The sequence below is a fragment of the Gallus gallus genome, chromosome 23 (assembly GCF_016699485.2).
Source record: "Gallus gallus isolate bGalGal1 chromosome 23, bGalGal1.mat.broiler.GRCg7b, whole genome shotgun sequence".
In the NCBI taxonomy this organism is placed as follows: domain Eukaryota; kingdom Metazoa; phylum Chordata; class Aves; order Galliformes; family Phasianidae; genus Gallus; species Gallus gallus.
Window position 1 is genome coordinate 6,111,998 of NC_052554.1, and position 23,428 is coordinate 6,135,425.

At 41.8% G+C, this 23,428-nt stretch overlaps 2 protein-coding genes across 13 annotated transcripts in view; one reads left to right on the top strand and one right to left on the bottom strand.

Moving 5' to 3' along the window:
• IFNLR1 (interferon lambda receptor 1) overlaps positions 1-11,432 on the bottom strand; it is a 70,402-nt gene extending 58,970 nt beyond the window's left edge. The window contains exon 1 of the mRNA XM_040651719.2: positions 11,173-11,432. The gene's annotated coding sequence lies outside the window, so the exon portion shown is untranslated. The remainder of the gene's footprint in view (positions 1-11,172) is intronic.
• Positions 11,433-11,624: 192 nt separating this feature from the next.
• Positions 11,625-23,422, top strand: NIPAL3 (NIPA like domain containing 3). Of its 12 annotated transcripts, XM_040651855.2 has the most exons (14): positions 11,625-11,854; positions 12,089-12,174; positions 12,412-12,497; positions 12,667-13,034; positions 13,696-13,764; positions 13,863-14,034; positions 14,160-14,219; positions 14,756-14,901; positions 15,556-15,652; positions 16,041-16,176; positions 16,820-16,908; positions 18,199-18,262; positions 19,353-19,447; positions 20,076-23,422. In XM_040651855.2, the coding sequence occupies exons 4-14, from the start codon at positions 12,936-12,938 to the stop codon at positions 20,273-20,275; spliced, it is 1,227 nt and encodes a 408-aa protein (XP_040507789.1). In that variant the 5' UTR covers positions 11,625-11,854; positions 12,089-12,174; positions 12,412-12,497; positions 12,667-12,935; the 3' UTR covers positions 20,276-23,422. The 12 variants fall into 12 exon arrangements, 9 of the variants coding, with proteins under 9 accessions (XP_040507789.1, XP_040507790.1, XP_015153405.1 ...); XR_001469949.4 differs by lacking the exons at positions 12,089-12,174; positions 12,412-12,497 and adding an exon at positions 19,637-19,756 and having other exon boundaries at positions 20,076-20,361; XR_001469950.4 differs by lacking the exons at positions 12,089-12,174; positions 12,412-12,497 and adding an exon at positions 19,580-19,756 and having other exon boundaries at positions 20,076-20,126.
• Positions 23,423-23,428: the final 6 nt, after the last annotated feature.

Below are 23,428 nucleotides of genomic sequence, written 5' to 3' on the forward strand. Positions count from 1 at the left end.
GTAGTTCTGCTCTTTGTGATCTAGTATTGAATAGTTTTGTATATACCACATGTGGGCCAGGGCTAAAGTCAACTCTAAAATCATGACTGGAGTTATGATCCAGCAGAATCTTCTTCCCTACTTTTCATGCTGGAAAGAAGATCTGTTTGTTGTTGTTTGTTTGTTTGTTTTTTAACAAGAGAGAATACTACATGGATGATTATGTCTGTGACGATCCTTGTCCTTTTCACATACTAACATGATATTGCATGGGTTTCTAATCATTCTGGCATGAAGCATCGATGAAGGTGATTATCTGCAGAAGTTATCTGTAGTCCATTCCCTTCCTCTTTAATTAGCCCGATAACTGTCCTTATTTAATTCTGGGCCAGATCTTCAGCCTGAATAAACTGGCCCAGCTCTGTATGTTTAACTGGGACAGACCAACTTACTCTGTCTGGGAATCTTGTCCTCTCTTCATCAGCAGGACAGCTCTCAGGGAGTTGGCATATTGACACAGCACCTTGCAAGTCTGGGGTGTGATGTGGCTGTGGCTCCAGTGAAGCCCATTACTGCACTCTGTGCTGCTCCAACGGTTCTGGGAAGACTGATGGCACCAATGTGTTCTTGTGCTGTCTGTGGCTGGTACAAATTCTGCAGTTGGGTGAGCTCACCTGCTAGAAATAATAGCAGTATTGCTATTGGCTGCTTTTTCAGCCCTTCATCAGCCTCCTAGGAGGAGTTTAAAATCTTAGGAAAAAAAACAGGGCAAGAAATATGAGTCTGAGTGAAAATAATGTTACTTGTGCCTGGAACAATTAGCCAATAGGTGCAAAGGGATGTGTTCCACCCAGGCTGAACCGGGCTCTACCTCCACCCAATGACTCCCTCCCTACCCACATGGTAAAGAGCTGCTCAAGACAGAGACTGCAGCAGCAGGATTTGTTCATGTCTGCCTCTCCTTTTTTTTTTTTTTTTTTTTTTAATCAATGCTAACAATGTCACAAGTACAAAATCCAGGCATGCATCCTTGTGTAAACCATCTCTTTGCCACCGAGGAACAACTCCCACTACGTGTACTGTTGGACTGGTGGCAGCTGGACAGACTAGTAAAAGCCTGATGTGTTCAACCATGCTGTGCTGGGGGGGGTGTCCCTCCTCCTCCCCCTCCCCCCCCCTTCACCGTGCCTTTCCTGACTACAAGAATGTATCTTCTCGGTTTTACTCAGGTTTAAATCAGGAAAATTCTGGCAAAGTCTGCTGAGGCTGGAATGACTGAAGGGTGATAGAACCAAAGAGGTTACACTGAGTCGCTGTCATCTTGCTCTCCAGTTTGGACATGGAGGCTTTCTCTAGTTCAAGATTATTTTTTTCCTCCTCCCTCCCTCCAAGTGCTCCTCTCTTCCATTCAAACAGGAAAGCATTGCAGGTGAAATGTCTGTTGCACCAACAGTCAGAGTTATATGATAACTTTACACATGCACTATAACTCACGGAACCTGTTTATCAAATACACTGAGACTGACATTTTAATAGACTTTGCAAAACATGCTTTTTTCAATCTTGCCTTCAAAAATAATATGGTAAAATATGGACCAGCAACGTGGATATAAGGCTGGTCATAAAGATTCTGCCACTTCGCTGTTGTGCAGTGCAGACTGCTTGGTCCAGACCTTGCATGAGACCAGACCACCGGGAGGTGACAGGAAATGCCACACTCTGATCTAGTAAGGTATTTAGCTGCTTGGTGCTTACCATAAGTGTGGTGTCCTCGATTCTCAAAAGAACCTATGTTCTATTTATTACTGCCTTTTAGAAATGGTGTGTATCTTCAGGTGTCTATGTGCCTTTGCAAGTGGGTTCTCCTAAGTTTTGTGCTCTCACTTCTTTTCTGTTGTGTGGGCAATAGTGCTGCTAAATCACACCCATGTTTTGGTATCTCTAGTAGTGAGAAGTACTTCAGAATAATCCTTATTTTTACCAGGTCAGGAACCTCTTCCTGTGATGTGCTGTGATTTCTTTTCTGTGATGTGTGACCAATCACCTCATGTTTGAGACAAACACAGCACTTCACCAGTTTTACTTTGGAGACCCTCTGTAATCCACAAGGTCACACTGCCCAGGCCTAGGCAAAGGAGAATCCCTACAAGGTGGGATTGCTGGGTGGGGAGAGTCAAGCAGAATTTCTGTCTGTCAGGAGAGACGGGATTGAAGGAATTTTTCCTAGGCTGATAGATTTATGTCTGGAAACAAAAGCTGTGGTTTCTGTCGGGTACCTTGAGGAGGTCAGTACTTACTCTTCCTCAACCAAAATCCCTGGGAAATGATCTGGGGAAAAACACACACACATACACAAACAAAACAAAACAAACAAACAAGGTCCAATTGCAATGCCACAGTGAGCTCACGTTATTTATGGTAAGACAGAAAGCCTTGTCAGGGATCCAGCTTCTGCAGAGACCTGGCTGCTCAGCTGCTCCAAAGCAAAATAGCACTAAAGCCAAAGCAGCAATAACAAATGACTCCAACAGGGAGTTCCACTCATTCTCTCTCAATGATTCAAACAGGAGAGGCTGCAAACTTTAATGCCAGCAGTTGGGTGTGAAATATTTTTGTGTTTTCCTGTGTTAAAGAGCAGCGATCTTCACTCCTCATATTTAATTTGTCCTTTCCTCTAGCCTTCTGTCTTTATCAAATGCCACTTGGCATTGCTTCCCTCTCACCCTACAGCTTCCCAACTCTTTTACAAAACCTTTGCTAAAAGATACAGCTGCTGAGAGATGTAGAGAAGATACACTTGTTGAGTAAGGAGAGTTGTGGGCTTTTTCATGTCTTTGTGGTCAGGAATTTATTGTTGATCTTAATCTAAGGCCAGGCAAAGTCACTGCATGGTGACAATAAATTTACTTGAGTGATTTGCTGATAGGCAGATTTATTTGTCTTCTCGTAAGTATTACGAGGGGAACAGAGGGCTTTGGAGAAGGGAGTTTCCTTCCATGGCTTTAATCCCTTCGAAAGGGGTAGGATGAGATACATGGGAATGGCAGTTTTGACTTGAAGGAAGTACTTGAGAGTTTTACAAGCCTCCTTCCAGCTCTAATTCCCAGCCCTAGGAGAAGCTGGGAAAATGGCCATGATTTATCCATTAAACTCCCTGAGATGCAATACTGCTGTAAGCAGCCCTCACTGTTCTTGCTCAGTGATTCCCAGATTTGACCCTTTATGCTCAGTGTGTTCTTCAGGGGGTAAGTTTAGGGCGCTGGCTATGAAAAAGAAACACGGCCTAGTGCTTAAAGCCCCAGTCTGGGATATGAAAGCAGAAGGTTCTTTTTACAGGTTATGTGTGCTCTGGCTTCTTGCTTTGTAAAATGGGGGGTGAGAAATTACCCCCTACATCATAAGGGTGGTGTAGTACTTAATTACTGTTTGTAAATGTCTGAAAGATCATCTGATAAAGGTACCTCTGATACACAGCTCCAGGGCATTGTCAGCCCACTGTCTCCTTCAAGGCAATGTACTGCAATGCTTCCATCTCTGAGCCAGTTTCTGCAAACCTGTGGCAATAACTGGTCAAATTGGACCAGGTGATATAGTGGGACACTGTAGGATCGCTCTGTTGTCTGACATAGTTTCCCATGACATATGAAAGTGGCTTGTTTTCCAGAGTTGGACTTATATGAAATGAGTTCTCTGCTTCCTTGGTAGGTTTATGTGACCGGTAGGTTGTGAGTAGCATATCTGCCTGCCCTTGTCAGTTGGAGGTCTTTGACTTGAAACAAGATGTTATACCCTAGGGAGACAATTTGATGAGGGAATTGTTGATGCTGTAGTGACCTACAAAACAAACAGGAAAGAGATGTAAATACCAAACATGGCCACAACACTGGTGCTGAGGAATGAGCCAGCAAATGTAAGGAAAAAAGAACCGGTATAACAGGACTGTGTGGGGGAAATCAATTCTGGGTTTTAAAAATACTGTCCTGGGCAGAACTTGTTTCAAGAGACACTGATAAGGCAATACTACACTTTGTCTTGAGCATAGTCACAAATGGAGATACTAGTAATTTTAAAGAATCAAACAGAAGAAGAACTTGCATGTGATGTAACTTGTATGATAAGCTATGTGCCCTCATGCTGTGGGTCTCAAACCTCAACAGATGATGGGCCAGGAGTAGACCTCTTTTGCAGTCAGAGTACTGTGCAGTTTAGTGCATTATATACTAATGTGGCTTCTCCAGAAGCCTCTGGCATTTGTGCTGAGTTATGGGGTGTTCTAGTGATTCCTTAAGGCTACTCAAAACTGTCAGTATGGTTTCTGGAATGCTGTCTCAGCAGAGATTCAAAGGGGCCTATCCACAGCAGTTGGAAGGCAGGCTCACTAGAGTCCTGACAGAGTTGTCTCCATTGTGAATGGTTCTAATGCAGCTGTAGGTGGTATTAGGACTAAAATTTGGGAGTGCTTACCAACTGTAAGTAGGTCTCTTTATGACAGCCCAGCATGTAAAGGTTGTATTTGCATATACACTGAGGACATTAAACTCTTGCAGCAAATGTGACTTTTGCTTCTAATTGCTGTCTCTGATTTCTCCAGCGTCAGTGCTAAGTGTCTAGTTTGGTTCTAGCCATTGACTGAGCCTAGAATTTGAGGTGACAGTGCCAAGACACCTAAAGGCCATCTGCATGACAGTCCTTGGAAAGTACTGCTGGAAAGGGGACATCTCCATGGTCTGGTAGCTTTTAACTAAGCATGACTTGAATAAACTGAAATAAGAGATTCTTCAAGTGTGCAGATAATGCTGCAGTGGTTGTGTCCTCCTGCAACTTGCACTGAACTCAGTGTGCAGCACTGCAGTTATGCTGCCAGTGGTTCCCAAGTGATTTAACTCGGGTAGAGGTGTCAAAAGTCCCTGGGGAAGGATGTCACACTGCTCTCATGGGGCACTCAGCTACCTGCCACAGTCATTGCTCTAGTCCATGCTGCTGCCCTTCTTCAGAACGTACGGAGGAACATGTTTCATTCACAGCTCCTAAATTGCTTACACACTCAGTGAGAATTGCTTGCTTTACCAAGTCCAAAAACTGTGGTGCCAAAGGTTATGAGAGTTACCAAAATCACAGAATAGATCAATGCTGAAATGAGTGAAAGGAAAGATTCTTCATGTTTCCAGGTTGAAGTCTAACCTCCTGAAACATGCTCCAGGAGGCAGGATTATTTTTCTTGTGGTTTTCTTTTTGTTGTTTTTTGTTATTGTTGACTGCTGAAACTGACTTTTTATCTAATCTAATAGTTAAAACTTCTAATGGTCAAGGCCGGTGTAAGCAGAAGAGCACAACAGTTCAAGCACAACAGTGAGGAGGTAGAGAGAAGACACCTGGATAAAAGATTCAAATACAAGAAGACTGTTTTTGCTGGTTTTCTTATTTTTCCCTTATTAAGCTGGTGAAATACTTAAAATAGTCACGATGTTTAACTGGACTTATTTTATTACTGGGTTTGGTCTAAGAGCTGGAGACAGCTTTGAGGACATCTTGAGACAGTTTTCTCATTGTTCACTCATTCCTCCCCTCCCCCCCCAGTATTTGTCAATTTTCATCTGTCACTGCCTCAAATACAGGCCCTCCTTTTCTTAGACAAAAGTTCCTTCTTGCCTTAGTAAGAGCAGTGGCCACATAAAGACTGAAGGATCTGGCTTTCTTTTTCTTCTCAGATGTCTCTTTGTCTATAGTCATAAATTATCAGACGTTGCCATCTTTTAAATAGATAGTTTCCTGTTCTGCTTCTTGTAGGTTAGATATTATCTCCTACAGTAAATCATGAGTCAGTGATTAATTTAAGAAGGCCATTCCCTGAAGCAAATTCTTACAGTGTCAAAAATAATATGATGCGAATCCATTATACTATGATATAGAAAATAATTATGGCCTGCAAACTAGTTTAATCAACTTAGAACATGCTGGGGCAGATTCTCACCCACAGTGAGTCATTATAAGAAAGTTCACAGTCTTGGTATACAGATTGTATGAGCAAACATGATTACCCCATGTCAGCTGAGTCTCAGTAATGCTGTATGTGTGTTCTTTGCACACCCAAATAGTGAGGTAAGGCATGCTTGCTTAAAACACCTTTGCTGGTGTTTAAACTGTATCAAATTACTTTATAAAAGCATAAATTGCTTCAAGAACATGCATGAAGCCAGTTAAGATGTGACAGCTGGTGAGTGGCAACTTATTAAGTTTATTAAATTGTGTCGTCTTCATTCTGCTTTAAGCAGCTATGCAAAGTCATCAAACGCTATGAAGAGTAAGTGTGTTCTGCCCTTCCACACAGTGGGTGTATCTTGCATTAAAATGCAGTTTAAAAGGAAAAGCTCACTAGGAAATGGCTGCAATGCAGACATCCAGTGTGGAAAAAGAAAAAACTCTCTAAAGAGGAACAAAACAATCCAAATGTAACCACAGCTATTGCAAGAAAACATTTAAAGAACAAAAAAAGTCCATTAGCTGTGTATTATTGTAAACTATCTGATAATTATTACTAAATTCTTATAATAATTATTATATTTATATATATATATAATCTATAATTACTCTAAATTCTTGTGGACTAAAGTTTGCAACACTCCAGTGAAGCCTGGTCACTGTGGCATGGGTGGGGACGAATAAGTACTCAGCAGGAGGTTGGGAACCGGAACCTGAGGGGTAGGTCCTCAGCTGATCTAAACTGGCATGGATCCACAGCAAATGGAAGGACACAGCCAGTAACATCAGTTGTACATAGTCAGACCTCATTGCCAACTCTGAGGTTGAACCTTAAAACCCAGTACCTGCTTAAGGTGTAAAATTCACTTGCCTTGAGCTTCTTGGCAGATAACCAACCAACACAGACTTGATTTCGAGGATGGAAGAAGCTCATGGGATGCTGTGGGGTCTTCACTGTGAAAGCCAGTGATGTGGCAAGAAGGACAGAGATTGTCACCATCCCAGGGTCAGGGATGTATTTTTACTTTCTTGGTGTTGAGTTACTGCCTGAAGTATGCTCAAGTTTCACAACACCCTGGGGTATACCTGCAGCATGGTCAGTGGTGAGATTGCAGATCATGCAGAAATACCTGAGCTATGTTCCTGTTTGTGCACTTAGATACTGACCGCAGTGGCACAGGATAAGTACATCATGCAAAGCTCTGGGCTGTTAAGCTACCTTGAGAGCTGTACCCAAACTAGCCTGGTTAAAGCTAGCTCCCATGATTTCTGGAACTTTGCAGCATCATGTGGAACATCAAACATGATAGCATTACACACTAGGTGTGCCCTGCCCCATCCCTTGTCCTCCACTGCTGTCTATATGCTTCCATATGTATGTAAACAACTTTTAAACTTTGCTTATAATTGGTCTTATGGGCCCTTATGGCTGAATTTCATAAATTAACTATTGGTTTTTACTTTGATTACCTCTTGTGCCCAACAGCTTTCCTAGTAAACAACCACCCCAGTCTACCAATGTAGAATGAATATTGTTTTTCTACTTACTTCCTTCTTTTAGATTTTTGTTTTTTAATTTTATGCTGATATCTTCTGTTTTATATGATATAAGAGAGCTATTTCTTTCCTTTCTCCTTAATAATCTCATAAATTTCAAGTCATCTTATTTACCTTCTCTCTTAACTAAACATCTTTAATGTTTTCAGTCTTTAGTAGGAAGTTAATGATTGTACATCTTATCTGTGAATTGAGTCTATTTTTGTCATAGCCTTTTTTTTTAAGTTAGGGTGGCCAGAACTGAACATAACATTCCAGCTGAAGGTGTAGCAACAGGATAAAGGATGGTGTTATTTTATTTTGTGTACCATTTTCCAAGCCATCATTTGCACCTCTTAATTTTATACTCTAATTGTGCATTATGGTAGATATCTTAATGGTTTCAAAATTATAATATTTTAATGCAAATCTCCTGTTGCATGAAAAACTGAGTATTTCTGAGTCTGAGGAAGATCAAATTTCCCCGCTGTCTACTCAGTAAAGAACTGGGAGCCACAGCAAATCTGAAATTTCACCTGTAATATCTGAGTTGAATCTAGTTAATTCACCATGTGGGCAGAATGCATTATGTGCAGTCACCACACCTTTCCTGGCTCTGTTCTTTCTGGACTTTTAAAAAGATATTTTTTTAATCAACACCAGAACTAGAAGCAGAATGATCACTGTACTGCTCTGATCTTCAGATTGCATCTCTGTGTGGCCCTGTCATGTGGAAGTTCTGCCATGTGCTTGAGGATCTCCGCCACGTGCTCCATGATTGCGCTGAGGGAAGCGAGTTTGTAGAATTTGCTAGAACTGGCTATTAAACGTGCAGATGATTTAAAACAAACAAACAACAAAAAAACTCTGCATTTACAAGCTCAATTCCCTGGTGTTGCCCAGGCTTGGCTGCTCCTGCTGACCAGCCTGCTGAGGTTTGGACAGAGTTCCATGCTAGGTCCTACCCTGTAAAGGTGAGTTACTACTCTGGCAGCATGTTCTTGAATAGCACCTTCCAGGTCAGCACATGTCAAGGAAACAACTAAAGAGCCCCTCTCCCATCCACTGTATCTAGCCCTAGGTTTGGCATGCATATTATCACATCAGTGCGGTTGAAAGTGACTGGAGATCAGAGATCCGCAGAGTCTTGGAAATTTACCTCCTGCTACAATGACTGCGTATCTGTGTCCTTAGAATATTATAAATTATATTCTGGTAAATATAAGGGGGCATAAAGACATGTGAAAAGTCCACAAGGAATATCTTCCAGACCGCAGTGCCCTGGCACCCATGGAGCTGTGTGAAGAGAGTGGTGAACTGGCACAGTTACAAAAGTGGGTCAACTAACCTATTAGGTATTCCAGGTCAGGTACTAAGAAGCAATAAGCTCTCAACATTGCTTACACTACAGATGGGTAAACTTCACGTACTGGCGTTTATCCCCAACTACCCTGCTAAAGGAATGTGCTCCAAAATGGCTTGTGCTGTAGTGGACACAGTCAAGTGCTTTTGGTGGAGGAAAATAAGTCAGTAACCCCCAAAAGGTCCAGTATTAATGGAGCTAATGCTTCCCCTCCCATACCTAATGCAGTAACTATTCTCTAGGGTAAAGTTTAATAAAGAATCAGCCAAGCCCTTGTGTAGCTTGTGGTTTGGCTTCCTGCCCCCTCTGCTCATCAAGCAGGAAGTTCTCAAAAGAGAGCGCTTTGTGAAGCTACCTTAAGACTGCCTCTTTTTTTCAGTCAAAACTTAGCATCAGGCCATCTGGAACTCCTGGAAGCTGACCAGTCAGACTGATGGTGCCTACAGGAGATATTTAAACAACTTCTCTACCTTGATCATTTTCCCTCATCTTTTGTCCTGTACATCCTTGACTGTTGTTATTCAGTACTGAGATACTATGCTCCTGATATCACTGAGATGGGAGAGACAAGCAAGGAAAAAGAGATTAAAGAGAGAAGAAGGAAGAGAAGATGCCAAAGGCAAAATAAGAGGGAAGAAGCAAAATATTTCTGAGATTTATTTACTTTACCTACTCGGGATGCAACGTTTCAGAAATTCTGAATATACTTAATTTTTCTGGTGTTATCACAGCCACCAGACAACAGGGAGCCATGGGCACCCTCTTTCCACTAGCTTTCAAGATACATCCAGGAAGCCCAAGGAGGTTCTTGGCACCTGTAAGCAGGAGTAGGCTTGAAGAGAAACTGCTCAGAGCAGGCTGGAAAAACAGTATAGTTACAAAGTATTTTTCTGCTTCCCTCTGCTGGCCAGACAACACACATAGCAATGTAACTACAACCAATCAGGGAAGGATCAGGGTGAAGAATATCAAAAGATAGGAGGAGTCATATTGTTATATTACTACACAAGCTTTAACTCTGCTGATTTATTTGAATTTGCTGTTGCATTTCAGAATATGTGCAGGATATTTCTGTGTCCAGGGAAGCTCAAGAAGGCTGGAAAAGGGTCCATGGACAAAGCTAGGCTGGTGAAAGATAGGGATATGGTATGGACAAAGGTAATTTCAAGGTTTAAACTACTAACATTGCTTTACCATTTACCTCATACCATTATCAGTTGTGATTTCAATGCTAATTTAACAACCACAATCTAAACTTAGTTTCTATTTGTGGTTACAAAACAGGATCATTATGAGTTGCAAAAAAAAAAAAAAAAAACACAAAACAAACAAAAAAAAACAAGGACATGAAATGCTGTTCTTATTTGCCTCATTATGCTGAAGTCACTTTGATTGAGAATTAAATCCTTTTTATTTTTTTCTGAGTTTGAGATTACATTCCTATGTTGCTTATAAGGACTGGAGGAAATTTGGAAACCTAAAATGCACAGCCAATAGCAACAAAACTGAAAATGGAGATACAGAAAATGTAACTGCAACAACAGCTTTCATTTCAAATAGGATGCATAAGTAAAAGGCACATCTAACATTAATGCTGTATTCAAGTGAAAAAATCAGCAGTCATTTTTGCATTTAATTTTCCTGTTTTATTTAAAAGCAAGGGGGGGGAGGAAAAAGCTCTTTGAAGAACTAATGTTGATGAATGGCCTGGAAGGGTGACTCAGTGCTGTTTAATCATTTTTGCAGACTGTTGTGCACCTTAACAATGCACTTCACAGCACTGATTTTCTATAAACTGCACATCTGAAGGCCTGGAATCAAAGGCCCCGTCTCGGCAGAGGTGTGGTGACTGCCCTGAGGTAGGGAGGTGGCAGTCAGCCCTGGTTCTCAAACTCCAGTCTCCTACAGCCATCACGACAAAAACAGGGACACCTCGACTGATCAGGATGAGGCATAGAGCTGCACTGGCAGTAGTGCTGCAATACTGAGTTCAAATTCATTGTAGCTCGGTGAGAAAGGAGGGATGCTGCTGAGCAGGGGTAGTGAGTATCCTGTGACAGTCATTGCTGGGGAGAGGGCTGTGTACGAGACAAGGAATTGCTCAGTGCCACCAGAGAGCCTGCTGCGAACTTCCCACTGCCTCACAATTCACAGCCACCGGGAAGCCGGGATTGGTCGCGCTCCCCAACCCCCTGTGCTGGTTTACATTGTTCCTAAAGAGTTCCGTTTTGCCCCTCATGCACACCCAACTGACTGCGATATAAACTTCTCCGGGCGCCACTTCGTACTGATTACCTTCATTAATAAATACTTACTGTGCTTTGAAATAAAATCACTCACGTCGTTGGGATTTCCCTTCTGCAGCTGTGAACGACTCACTGCACGGTAGGCGGGACCTTACGGTCTGAGGCACGTCGTGCTGCTCCAGAACAACCGCGAGATTCGCGCACCTAACACAACGAACTTTAACGAGCTTCTGAAACAAACGAACCCGAACCGTGAGGGCCACATTATAGGCCCGTCTCGCCACGGAGCACGGTGCATACCGGGACGCGCAATTCCCGCCCTACTGGGCGGCGCGACACGCTGAGGGAGCAGTTCCCCTGGTTACCGCGACAGCGGCCGGCCCACATCTCTTCCAATCATCAGGCCTGTTTCTCTCCGAATTCCGGTAGACCTCCAATCACAGGCAAGCTCTCAAAGCAGCCCCGCGCACTGCTAGGCATGCGCAGCTTGCTTAAGGTGGCCCGAGGCGGGCGACTCGCGCATGCGCGTTAAGGTGACTCTAGCAGCAGAGTGCCGCGGCTGAGCGGTCTTCCTCTGGGGTGGGAGTGATGTGGCGGTGGGGAGTGTTTTCTGCTGCTTTCAGGATCGGGCTCGAGGAGTGTCTTGGTCGCTAGTAAGGCGCTGCTGCTGCTAGAGGTTCTCCCTGGGCCAAGGGCTTCCCTCCACCTCAGTTGAGCAGGGCAGGCGGCGACAGGAGCTGTGGGCCTCTGGGTGAGTGCGGCGCGGGGACGGGGCTGCGCGGGGCGGGCTGCGAATCATGGCGGTCCCCGCTCGGCAGGCATGGTGTGGGCCTGAGCTGTGGGGTGAGGTCGTAGGCTGGACTGAGGAACGCTCGGCAGCGTCGTTCTGGGCAGCCCCGGGTGAGCCCTCACCTGCCGGACTGCGCCCGGCCGCAGCGTGCGGCCCTCTGTGCGAAAGAGTCTTGTCACCTCGTCCGTCCCTTAGGGCCGCGGATGCTTCCTGTGGCCTTTGGTGTAAGGAGCCGCCGTGGTGCGGGACCGGGGACCGGTTTGTGCGTGTGGCGCTGTGCGGTGAGTCCGGTCCCGGCGGTCCCGCCTGCAGCCGCGCGATGCAGTGAGGGCCCCTCCGACGGGGGACGAGGGCTGTCCCAGCGCGTGGGGATGGGAGGCCGACGTCTGCGGCGTCCTGAGCTAACGGGGGAAGTGTGTAGGCAGGAGAAATGGGAAAGCAGGGCTTGGAGCCCTTGAGACTTCAGGTACGAGCATTCCAAACGGCACAGCTTGTTAAATGTCCCCCTTTGTGGCCAGGCCGGTTTGTGAGCTCTGGGAAGAGTGAGTTCCTGTGCTTGAGGCTCTTTGAGAAGGCGTAGAGATCCCATTTTCTCTGCTGATAGGTGCGTCTGTTGGCTTGATTTTGGGGATTTTTCTGTGGACTACCCTACCACGGGGTTTCATTGCAGTTTTTTGACCAGTGAGTTCACTTAACTGATTCTCTTTCCCATTCCCCCCCCCCCCCTCCCCGCCTTTTTTTTTCTTTCTTTCTTTCTTTTACCTTATTCCTAGCGTCATCTTGGAGGAATATGATCTTGCTGCTCCACTAACTTGCTAGAAATATTGGCTTATCTACGCCTCTGCCTGTGGTGCCTATCCTTTCTCAGCGTAACTCGGCAGAGGAAGAAAAGCAGCCAAGCTGCAGAGAATTTTAAGCAAGCAAAGCAGGATGGATGGGAAGAAGTGGTACCAAGTCACGAATGGCATGGTTTCAGCAGAGTTCAGGCCTCTTTGAAGAGTTCTGACATCCAGGAGGCTGAAAAACACTCCAATGAACAAAAATGGAAGGAGGCAACAGTCCAAACATGCAACTTCAGCAAATCCCACTGGCCACAGCAGCGGTTTCTGTGCAGCCACACACAGACTCCTTTTCTTATAAGGTCATATTTTTTACTCCAGTCTACTCTTACATGGCCATAACTTCTCTGTATAAGAAATATTTCATTAAGAACACAGTTTCGGGTGTGATGTAAAAGTTGTCCAGACTAACACAAGCTTTTCCCAGGCTTGCAAGCTTTACTGTCTGTTGCAGGAAACTATCTCAAGTATTTTTGAATGGAGCTAAATTACCCACTGAACCAACAGATGTTATAGGAGGAGAAAAGGAGGATAGTTCTTAAAGGGTGACTCACAGAATGCAAATGTTTCTGATCCATGTGCTGCTCAATGCCAAGCCATTATGAAAATGGATATTTAAAGGAAAGAATGAATGGACACATTGTGTTGAGCAGTCTGTTCTTTCCTGCTGAGAAACATTCCTGCAAAGATTCCGAATATGTGCTTACTAATTTAGGTCTCTCATAAAGTGTCAATTAATAATGGATTATCTTTTGCCTGAGTTTCATAGATTTGGAATGTAGCCACAGAGAAGTTACTTGAATTGTCCTCGGTCATAGGAAGAAGATAAAAACAGATTTTATTGATGAGTGATCGAGGGAACTGTTTTAATTCTGCTCATTTCCAGATTGCGCATAAAACCCCAACTTCCTTCAAGGTCTAGTAGGCAAATGTTATATCTGTATATTTATTTTGTTTTTACAGGAGAACTTGATTGGTGCATTACTAGCTATTTTTGGGCATCTTGTTATTAGTATTGCACTCAATCTCCAGGTGAGTGTTGTGAAACAAATACTGATTCTGCCTCAAACATCCTGTGTTAAAAAGTGTCATGCGTGCCACAGCTTCTGTGCCTTTATTCTCTTTTCTAGAAATACAGCCATATCCGGTTGGCAGGTTCCAAAGATTCCCGAGCCTATTTCAAAACCAAGACATGGTGGTGTGGACTTTTTCTGCTGGTTCTGGGAGAACTGGGAGTGTTTTCCTCTTATGCTTTTGCTCCTCTTTCACTGATTGTGCCTCTCAGTGCAGTGTCTGTTATAGGTAAGGGGAAACAGATGACTGACATGTAAGTCTGAATGTGTTCCAGTGTGAGACTGCTGATCACTGGATCAGTACATAGATCATCCTGCTTCTCTTTTTTTTTTCTCTCTCTCCTGTCGTTATAGCTAGTGCAATCATAGGAATTATATTTATTAAAGAAAAATGGAAGCCCAAGGAATTTTTGAGTAAGTACTGAGGTTCCTTTTCGTTTTTCTCCTCCATTCACAAACTGTCTTATGCACAGCATGACCTATTAAGAGTCAGAGATGGCAAGCCTGGGTCCCTGGCACTGCAGTAGCTTAGGCAGAACTGAATCAGCCACATTTCATGCATACGTATGTTTGTAGAGCTGGAGCATTCATTCTTCCGCTTTCTGGAAAACAGGCTGTAGGCAGTGCCAGGCATGATAAGCCCCAGGTGCAGATCTTGTGACTGCAGTTATTTTAGCAGATGCTACCTGGTATGAGGTATGTTTTTTTTTGTTTTTTTTTTTTTCCCCCCCTCAAATCATGGCATACTTGTTGCCTGATGTTTCTTAGTTCTAATAATTTGAAAGTAGGGCACGAAAGGCAGAGGAATGAGTCACTTGGAGAGCTATGCATGATGTCATGGCCACGTGCATGTGAGGTAGTAATCCCATATATCCATACTAACCCACTAACTGTCTTCCCCCCCCCCCCCCCCCTTTTTTTCTTTTTTGTTTGTCCTTTGGTCGCCGAAGGGCGATATGTTTTGTCCTTTGTAGGCTGTGGTTTGGCAATTGTTGGAACTTATCTGCTGATTACATTTGGACCTAATAGTCATGAGAAGATGACAGGAGAAAATATCACTAGGCATTTAGTGAGCTGGCCATTTCTGTTGTATATGGTAAGATGGCCCATAAAATATGGGAGTGTTTTCTGTCATATTCCTAGTTGAGTTTTTCAAGCATTATTTTTCGTTATGAGTGCTAGCAGTATTTCTTTGTACTTGCTACTGGACTTATGTAAATTTTGCTAGTGTCAGTTTCACAGTGCATGTGCAACTTGTAACTCTACTGTTCTCTCTCTGAATTATTCTGTTAGAATTTAAGTATTTTTAACTGAAAAGTTTTAAAATAGCTTGCTCTCTCCCTGAACTGTCAGCTTCAACCTTTGGAAGCAGTATTGATGGCAGCTGAGAGCAACTGTCCCAGAGCTGCCCAAATTTTGTACTTGATCTGTGCTTTTCCTAGACAGACTTTTCTCTTGAGCAATCACTGTCTCATTAAAAATATTGTAAAAATCTGTTTAACAGAGCTAAGTTTGGCTATTAAATTAGATATATGCTGCAGGGATCGCTTAACAGACCCTAATTATGGAAAACAGACTGAGATCTTTGATGTCAGTATTTGATCAGGATTAAATTTGGTCTGTAATTGTGTGAGATCCTCATTTTCCTTTGATCTGTCCTGTTTTATGATTCTAATGTCTGACTCGTTCAGTATTCCATTTACTGCCAATGCCATAAAATCCACATCTAATGGTCTCTCTTCTTTTGTAGCTTGTGGAGATCATCATATTCTGCTTGCTACTGTATTTTTACAAGGAGAAAAATGCAAACTACATTGTAATTATTCTCCTGTTAGTAGCTTTGCTGGGTAAGTTGATATGGATTCTTATTTTGAAAACTTGTTAGTCTTATTAACCATGCCAGCATGTAATCAGAAATGAAAACTTTTATCCTTCCGTCGTATGATTGCATAATAATATTTAAACACTTAAGACAAGTGGTAGATGTCAACAGGGCTGGGAGCAAGAAAACTGCAATATTGAAAGGCTATGTGATGTACTGAATGTAAAGCGGTAAGGTTGTTGAGAATTCAACTGACATTTAGAGATAAAATACCTTCCATGCAAGAGAAGGGTTTAAATATTTATATATCTTGTCTTTGTTTGCAGTTGCTTGTCACATATAGAGTGAATGTGCAGTGTTCTTGTCCTGCTGAGCATGACGTGCTTCAGCTGTATTTTCATAAACATTTGCAGGTTCCATGACTGTTGTAACAGTGAAGGCTGTGGCAGGCATGATTGTTGTCTCAATACGAGGAAACCTCCAACTTAACTACCCGATATTTTATATCATGTTGGTGTGCATGATTGCTACAGCAGTCTTTCAAGCAACGTAAGACAATCTCTCTCTTCTATAACTGTGCTGGTTTTTGGCAGATCTGTAACCAGTGAGATGTTTGTTATTGATTTCCAGAACACTGATCAAATTTTTAGTGTCTGCCCTCTTCCGTCACCCATCTTCAAATCTGTGTCACAGGAGCCTAGGATAGCGTTCGTTACTTTTCCACCTAGTGACGTTGCCAAGTAGTATTGATCTCAAATTTATAAGTCATTCAAGTATTTGCAAAACAGTGGTATGAATGAAATGGTGGCCAGTGAAATACAGTATATTTGCACTGGCTGAAATCAAGGTGCTCTGTATTTTTCACCTTTGTTCTTGTGATTATGTAAAAACACAAGTAGCAGCAAGGATAAGGAGCTGTTCAGAATGTAAGTGATGTCCTGGCCCCAAAGTCAGGGATAGTAATTGCACTGCCTTTAGTTAATACAGCAAAATATTTGTTTATCTATCATTTCTATTAATTCTAGGGGATGCTTACGCAGGTGTATTGAGAAAGAATAAAGTTTCTTAAATGTATTCACCAGGTACTTGAAAGGTAGCTCCAGAAAGGAGAAGCGTGCTAGTTGATGTTAACTACTCTGCAGTTTGAGTATTCTTTCCAAGTTAACTTCTGTCATCTGTCACTGTGTTGCAGATTTTTAGCTCAAGCTTCACAGCTCTATGACTCATCCCAGATTGCGAGCATTGGCTACATCCTGTCCACAACAGTAGCTATCACAGCAGGTAACAGTGCTCACAACAGCATGTTGATCCTTTCTGAAAGAGGGGCAAAAGAAAATTTTGGAAAAAAATTCTTAGCTACAGCTGAGGAAGGTGAATACTCAGCAAGACAATGACTTGTATTTCCTTGTCATCTCTCTTCTGGAGCTGGCTTGCTTTCCTTTTTTTTCATCTCCCAAAATGTGAATTCATTTTATCTAATGTATTTTCTTCCTCTGGTCAAACCTGTTACAGTTCTCTTCTGGATGGTTTTGTTTGCATTGTATGTAGGATGCAACTGCTTTCAGCTTTGTAGATGCTTTTTCATTCTGTACAGATGGTTCCAACCTTAGACCTTAGCTGCATGGAGGAAGTTTTTGTCTATGAACAAATATAAGCATTTTAAACCATGGTAAGCTTCAAACCTGAGGAAGCGCTTTGAAGATTTTTGTTAGATGTATGAGCAAAACTGAGAAGAATAAAAGAAGATACTAGAGAAAGTATTCACAGTGAAGCAGGTGCACTGTCTGTGTAAATAGTAATTCTCTTCTAGACTTATAGGGAAAATAGCCCCCTGCCCCTTTTAAATTGCACATTGCCTTTTAGTTCTGTTCAACACCATGAAAGACTGTGGCCTACTCTTTGGCTAATGCTCGTTCCCTGTCATGTTCCAAGTCACGTGCTGCTCTCACATTCATCAACTTATTTACTTCTATTAGAAATGTAGCGTTGGAGCCAGAGTGTGTAGGCCAGGCTTCTTATCCTGTTGACATCTAGGGCAACAATGACACCTGTCATCTTATGTTTTTAAGCTGTGTATGCTTAATTGGGGCCAAGGGTTTTTATCCAATTGTAGCTAGAGAGATCCAGTTTGTTCTGTTCTTAAAACTTGGGAAGTGTGGTCGCTTGTGTTTATATAGTAACCACTGTCTGGTGAGAATTCAGCTTAGGCTGTTTTGCATAGTGGCCTGCAACAGTTCTAACACTATTTCCTTCCCTTTCCCAATATTGAAAACTTTGTACTAGTTGCTGTGCTGCTGTACAGATTTACTTGTGGCTATATTAATTACACTGTTGTTATTTTGGTGGTCAAATTCTAAAAGGTTTGTAAATGTATAGTTTCTGTTGAAGTGGAAATCAGACTGTGCTTTTCTGTATTAAGACCATAAAAAAAAAAAAGCCAACTAAAGATGCCAACTATAGAAATAGTAATTTTACATTACTTAGTTTCTGGAGGGACCAGTACTAGTGATGCAGCAGTAATTGCTCATGTTAGCTAGGAAGAAAGCCATCATGAATTATTTCCTTTTCAAGGAGCAACTTTCTACCTGGATTTCACTGGTGAAGATGTTCTTCATATATGTATGTTTGCACTTGGGTAAGTGTTTTAAGTTTCCTTGATAGAAAACTGAGAAGTTTTTCTTCATATGGCTAAATTTTAAAAATGCATATGTAAGTACACACGTCTGTGTGTGTGTGTGTGTGTGTGTGTGTGTATATGAGATGTGTATCCTGCTGTGAAGGAGGACAAACTGACTACGCTCTCTCTGTTTGAGCACACAGTGGCCCATAGTTCCATACCTTATCTGAGTGATGATGGATGCTTTAGAAGAATTTTATCACAGTAGGGTTATGTATAATTATACAACTTTTATGCTTCACATATCAAGTGTCTCGCTGACTGTACTGGAGTTTGTACTGGGTGTTGAATCATGTGGACTGTTTTTCAAGTGTATTCACACCTTCTAAGGTGAAGTGGAATGCTCTCAGGCTATCTACTCACCCATCTAGAATTGTAAAATAACCAGAAGAAGCAATCTCGAGGGCATCTATTTGATGAGCCTTTGCTGTCTTATGGGATTTCAGGAGTCCTGTTTCTTAGGGGCATGGCCATTCACACAATGCAGATATAATCAGTAAAACATTCACTTTATAACTCAACACTTAGTTCTAACTACAGTGTTTGATGTGATTAAGTCTCCATAAGCAGGGGGCAACCTGAAATGCATTTCAGTTTAATACAGGAAAACAAACAAACAATAGTTGGGAGTTTAGTATTATTAACTGTCTTCTTCTGTCAACATGCTGTAAAAATGAAGATTGACAGTTGTCAGTGTGTTTATCCATGGAAAACCTTGCATAGTTTAGGATGTGAAATCCTGGGATATCATCAAAGCAGATACAATTTTTATATGCTTGCTTTCTGCTCTTAGTCGAGATTAATGTGAAAACTTTTCTCTGCATTTTGGTAAAGATGTGAAGCTGTGATTGCTGGTTACATTCCAGTACTGCCAAAAAGGGTTACTCAGCTCAGAATTCTTTCTCATTCCGTAGGTCTTTCTCTTCTAGTTCTGAATTCTCTAATGTGCTAGGTGTTGATTTTTTTTTCTGAGGGCCTGTCATGAAGCATAGTCTCCTCTCCATTTTCACAGTCAATCATCTCAAAAGATCTTGTATTTTTTCCTCAGATGCCTCATAGCATTTCTAGGTGTCTTCCTGATCACAAGAAATAGGAAGAAATCTGTACCGTTTGAACCTTATATATCAATGGATGCTATGCCAGGTAACAGTGGTTTATTGCCCTGTTTCTTTTATTTCTTGAGTTTTCACTCAAACTTGAGTCTCTCTTAAGTATCCCAATAAGATTAGGTAGCTATGTTGTTCTATTTTTCCGTTCTCTTTGGTTTTTATGAAGCAGAGAAGACATGATGTTCTGCTTTAATGATGCTTACTCTGGGTCCTCCGACACCAGGGAGAGCGTGGCAACAGCCTTGTCCAATTGGCTACTGTCTGTGAAGATAACAGGTTTTGAGCATTTACTTGGGATTGGTCTTCATCACGTAGGGAGAACTGATTACTGGGGAAGACTGAGGTACGTGGCAAAAGGTAGAGGCCAGAAAGAGCAGAAGCTTATTTTGTGAAGTATAGTTAAACTGTCTTTCTGGTGAGCTGTATAAAAGACATGTAGTATTTGATAAATACATGATTGCAATCCCGCATTCACTACAGCATAATTTCCTCCATTAGTTGCTTTACTGCTATGCTTAAAAGCATTCTTCCATTTAACACTCAAGGAACTGATGAGCCACATGTCACTAACCCAGAGTCTGTGTAATTTGCTGACTTAATAGAGCGCAGGAAGTATGTGCTTTTGTTCCTAAATATTTAATCTCTGTTTTTGCTATTTGCAGGTATGCAAAACATGCATGACAAAGGGATTGCAGTTCAGCCTGACCTCAAAGCTTCCTTTTCCTATGGTGCCCTAGAGAACAATGACAACATGCCAGAAATTTATACACCAGCTACGCTGCCAATAGTGCAGGAGCAACATGGTTCCAGGGGAGTTTCTGCTCCACCATACCGGGTTCTGGAGCACAGCAAAAAGGAGTGAATGACCTTTAGGGGACTGATTTGACTCATCAGAAGTATGACCTTTATTTATTTACCTGATTAAAATATACGCAAGTGTTAAGCCAACTTTGGTATAGTTTAAAGTTTGTCTCAAACTTAACTTTTAAGACTGATTATTAAAATAAGCAACTCTCTGTAGTTGTGAAGTTGAAAGCATTCCTCTTAGCAAGAAGTAAATCACAGTCCTCTGTTGAAGGCTGCTGTCCAAGAGTATGAAATACTGACTACAGTATCATGGCTTTAGGAATCTAATGAAATAGTAGACGCTGTGAGAATGCAGAGCTGTGGGAAGAGAAGTAATCATGCAGTTTTTAGCCCTGCTGGGAGTGGGTTTATTTCCAAATAGAGGTTTTCAGGGGTTGTTCACAGTAAGAGGAGGGAAGGATTTAATCTTTTACATAGAGAGACTGATGGATATTTAGAAAAGTTATAAATCCTCACATTTCTAACATAACCACCATGCTACCTTAACATGGCAATAAAATCTAATTGTTTTCAAGCACGAATACTGAAACTTACTGTGTATTCTTGGGCTTTTCTTGTATAGCCATTCTTTAGCTTGTGTTAAAGGTATGTACTGAGCATGTTAATTCTTTATCTAGCACTGCTGGATTACATGACAGTTTAGAACAAAGACTGTTGGCCATTTCTGTCGTTTCACAGCAAGAGCTTCAAGTTGGATCAAAGGGTACAGGGACAACACTGCAGTAATGGGACTGGAAGGATATTTTACTGGGTCTTGATGAGATTCTAATTCTTTACCATTTTTTGTTTTCTCTCTCTAGTTGAGATAGGGTTTCCAACTTTGTTTAGTAGTCTTAAATGCTTAAAGATGTCAACATTCCTTTGGCAGCGTTAAAAAGTTAAGGTGTTGTAGGTAGGTGTGCCATTTTGTGCTCCTGTATTCTAAGAAGCAAAAAAGGTACTGCCCTAGTACTGTGAATGACCTAGTAGGAAGAATGAGCACGCGTAATCCTGCACTCAGAGAGAACTGCCAGAATAATGAAGCATTGTGTACTTAAGGTATTTATCTTTCCAGTCTCCAAGAGATGGCTGTAAGCTGATATAAAGGGAGAACAGACAGAGGGGGGCAAGCCGGTTAAGTGAAGGGGACAAAGTACAACATTTACCAGAGTATGCAAGTGTTTTTGGCGTTCTGATATCATCTTCTCTAGAAGCAATCCTTTTACTAGGAAAGAAAATTTTAAGTCTACTTTGTTGTATCTTGGGCTGTATGCATAGTAGGGTGTCTCCATGACCTTAGAAGACTTAATTTGAAATGAATAGTGAATGTGTTCTGTGCATTTTTAAGTGTTAACTCTGATACTAAGGGGCTTGGAAGGATCTTGAATTTAGAGCTGTGGCTTCCTGCATTTTTTCTTTATTTTTTTTTCCTTTTTTTTCTTTTTTTTTTGACTCACAGCCAGATTCTTTTCCCACTACCAAAAATTCCTGAGAGCTTAACTAACTTATAAATAATTCCTTCTGTTTCATGTTATTATAGATGACAACAGAACTATTCTTTTGCATATGTTTTCCTTGGCAGCTATGAATACTAATTAAGTCTGGAAATATATGAGACTGCATTGACAGTTTTGGGCAACTTAAATAAGAATGAACCCCTCCTCCTGCAAAGGGAGGATGCCTAGAGGCTGTGCATGTGCCTATATGTGAAGTTGCTTCTCCAGTTTGGTATATTTGACAATGGAAACTAGTGGCATCGCATAGCGGCAGAGCTTAGGAAACCTCAAGAAATACCAACTTTTCTTTTGCCCACAATACTTCTTATGCTTAAGTAGGATAACAATGTTAATGGGCTAGTACTGCCAGTACATTAATCTGTGTAATCCTGTGTAATTGAGCATAGTTTTCCCAGTTCTTAGTTTCTTAGTAGTATTTAAATTGTAATTGTAAGGCTGTTTTTATTCCTAATACCTTGCTTTTAGAAGCTGCCTGACAAGGGATCCCAAGGGAGGTAATTCCTATTGAGTAATGTGAAATATTGCTATTCGTGTGTCTATTTCTAGAGCACACAAACAACAGTATTTTAGATAACTCACAAGTAGAGCCTGTGGAGTTTCTTGGGCTATAGATTTGAACTCAGTGCGCTGGTGTTGTGAGAGCTGCACTCTTCCACAGTAAGCGTGGTGGTAGGACTGCCAAACTGGTCCTCACCCCTTCATGCTGCCTATGTTCAATACTTGAATTTTAACTTTTTTTTTATGTACTCTTCCCCTTTCTTGTTTTTTCTCACAAGCTTTCAGAAGATTGTACGTGCTGCTCTGCACTATGTTTTTACAGATGCCGTCCCTGTTCCTGAGAAGGCACAAGTAGACTGAGCGTAGGACTTAGCCAGTCTTTCTAACAGAGGGAGGGTATAGCTCAGGATTACAATTACCTCCTTACCTTTCCTCTAATTCAGAGCTTGGAAACTGAAAATGGGAAGTTCTCTGTACCCTCAGACTTTCTACAGAATATTTCTAGGGCTGAGGTGACAGTGGCCATGCCTGGGATTGCAGCAGGCATTCATGACTAAAATGCCCCTAAAAATTTAAAGGAGAGCTGCATGACATGTGCTCATCTTTTTTGCAGCATGGAAAATAACCTGTTGCTGTAAAGCACGTAATTTAACACACAGATGTCAAATCTTCACTATCCACAGCTGATCCACAGAGAGGTAGTGTGCTGTGAACAGTGGAGCATAGCTTGCTTTCCAAATGTGCAGCATTTTGTTCAGAATCAACACTGGAAAAGCATGCACATAATCCACCTGACTGCTGTCTCCATTACGGATTGGGAAGACTAGGTCTTTGACTCTCCTAGCTTAATGAAATGTGAACTGACTTTTGTTGCCTTTACACTGTGTGGCTTCTCAGTGCACCAGTGCACTTAATATGTTCTCACTGTGTATCTTGCATATAGCTTTATGCTGTGGTATACAGCTGCAGTGTTGACTGAATGTACAAAATGTTCATGTGAAAATGTATGTATAAATGTGGCTTTACAGTGTTGAACCCTGAGGATGACTGCTTCATTTTTCGTAAGGAGTGTTGCATGTCTGTTTAATTCTGTCTTTTTGATGACACCTCTGGAAATTTAACTTAATAAAAGATTCTGGTAAAACCTATGGAAT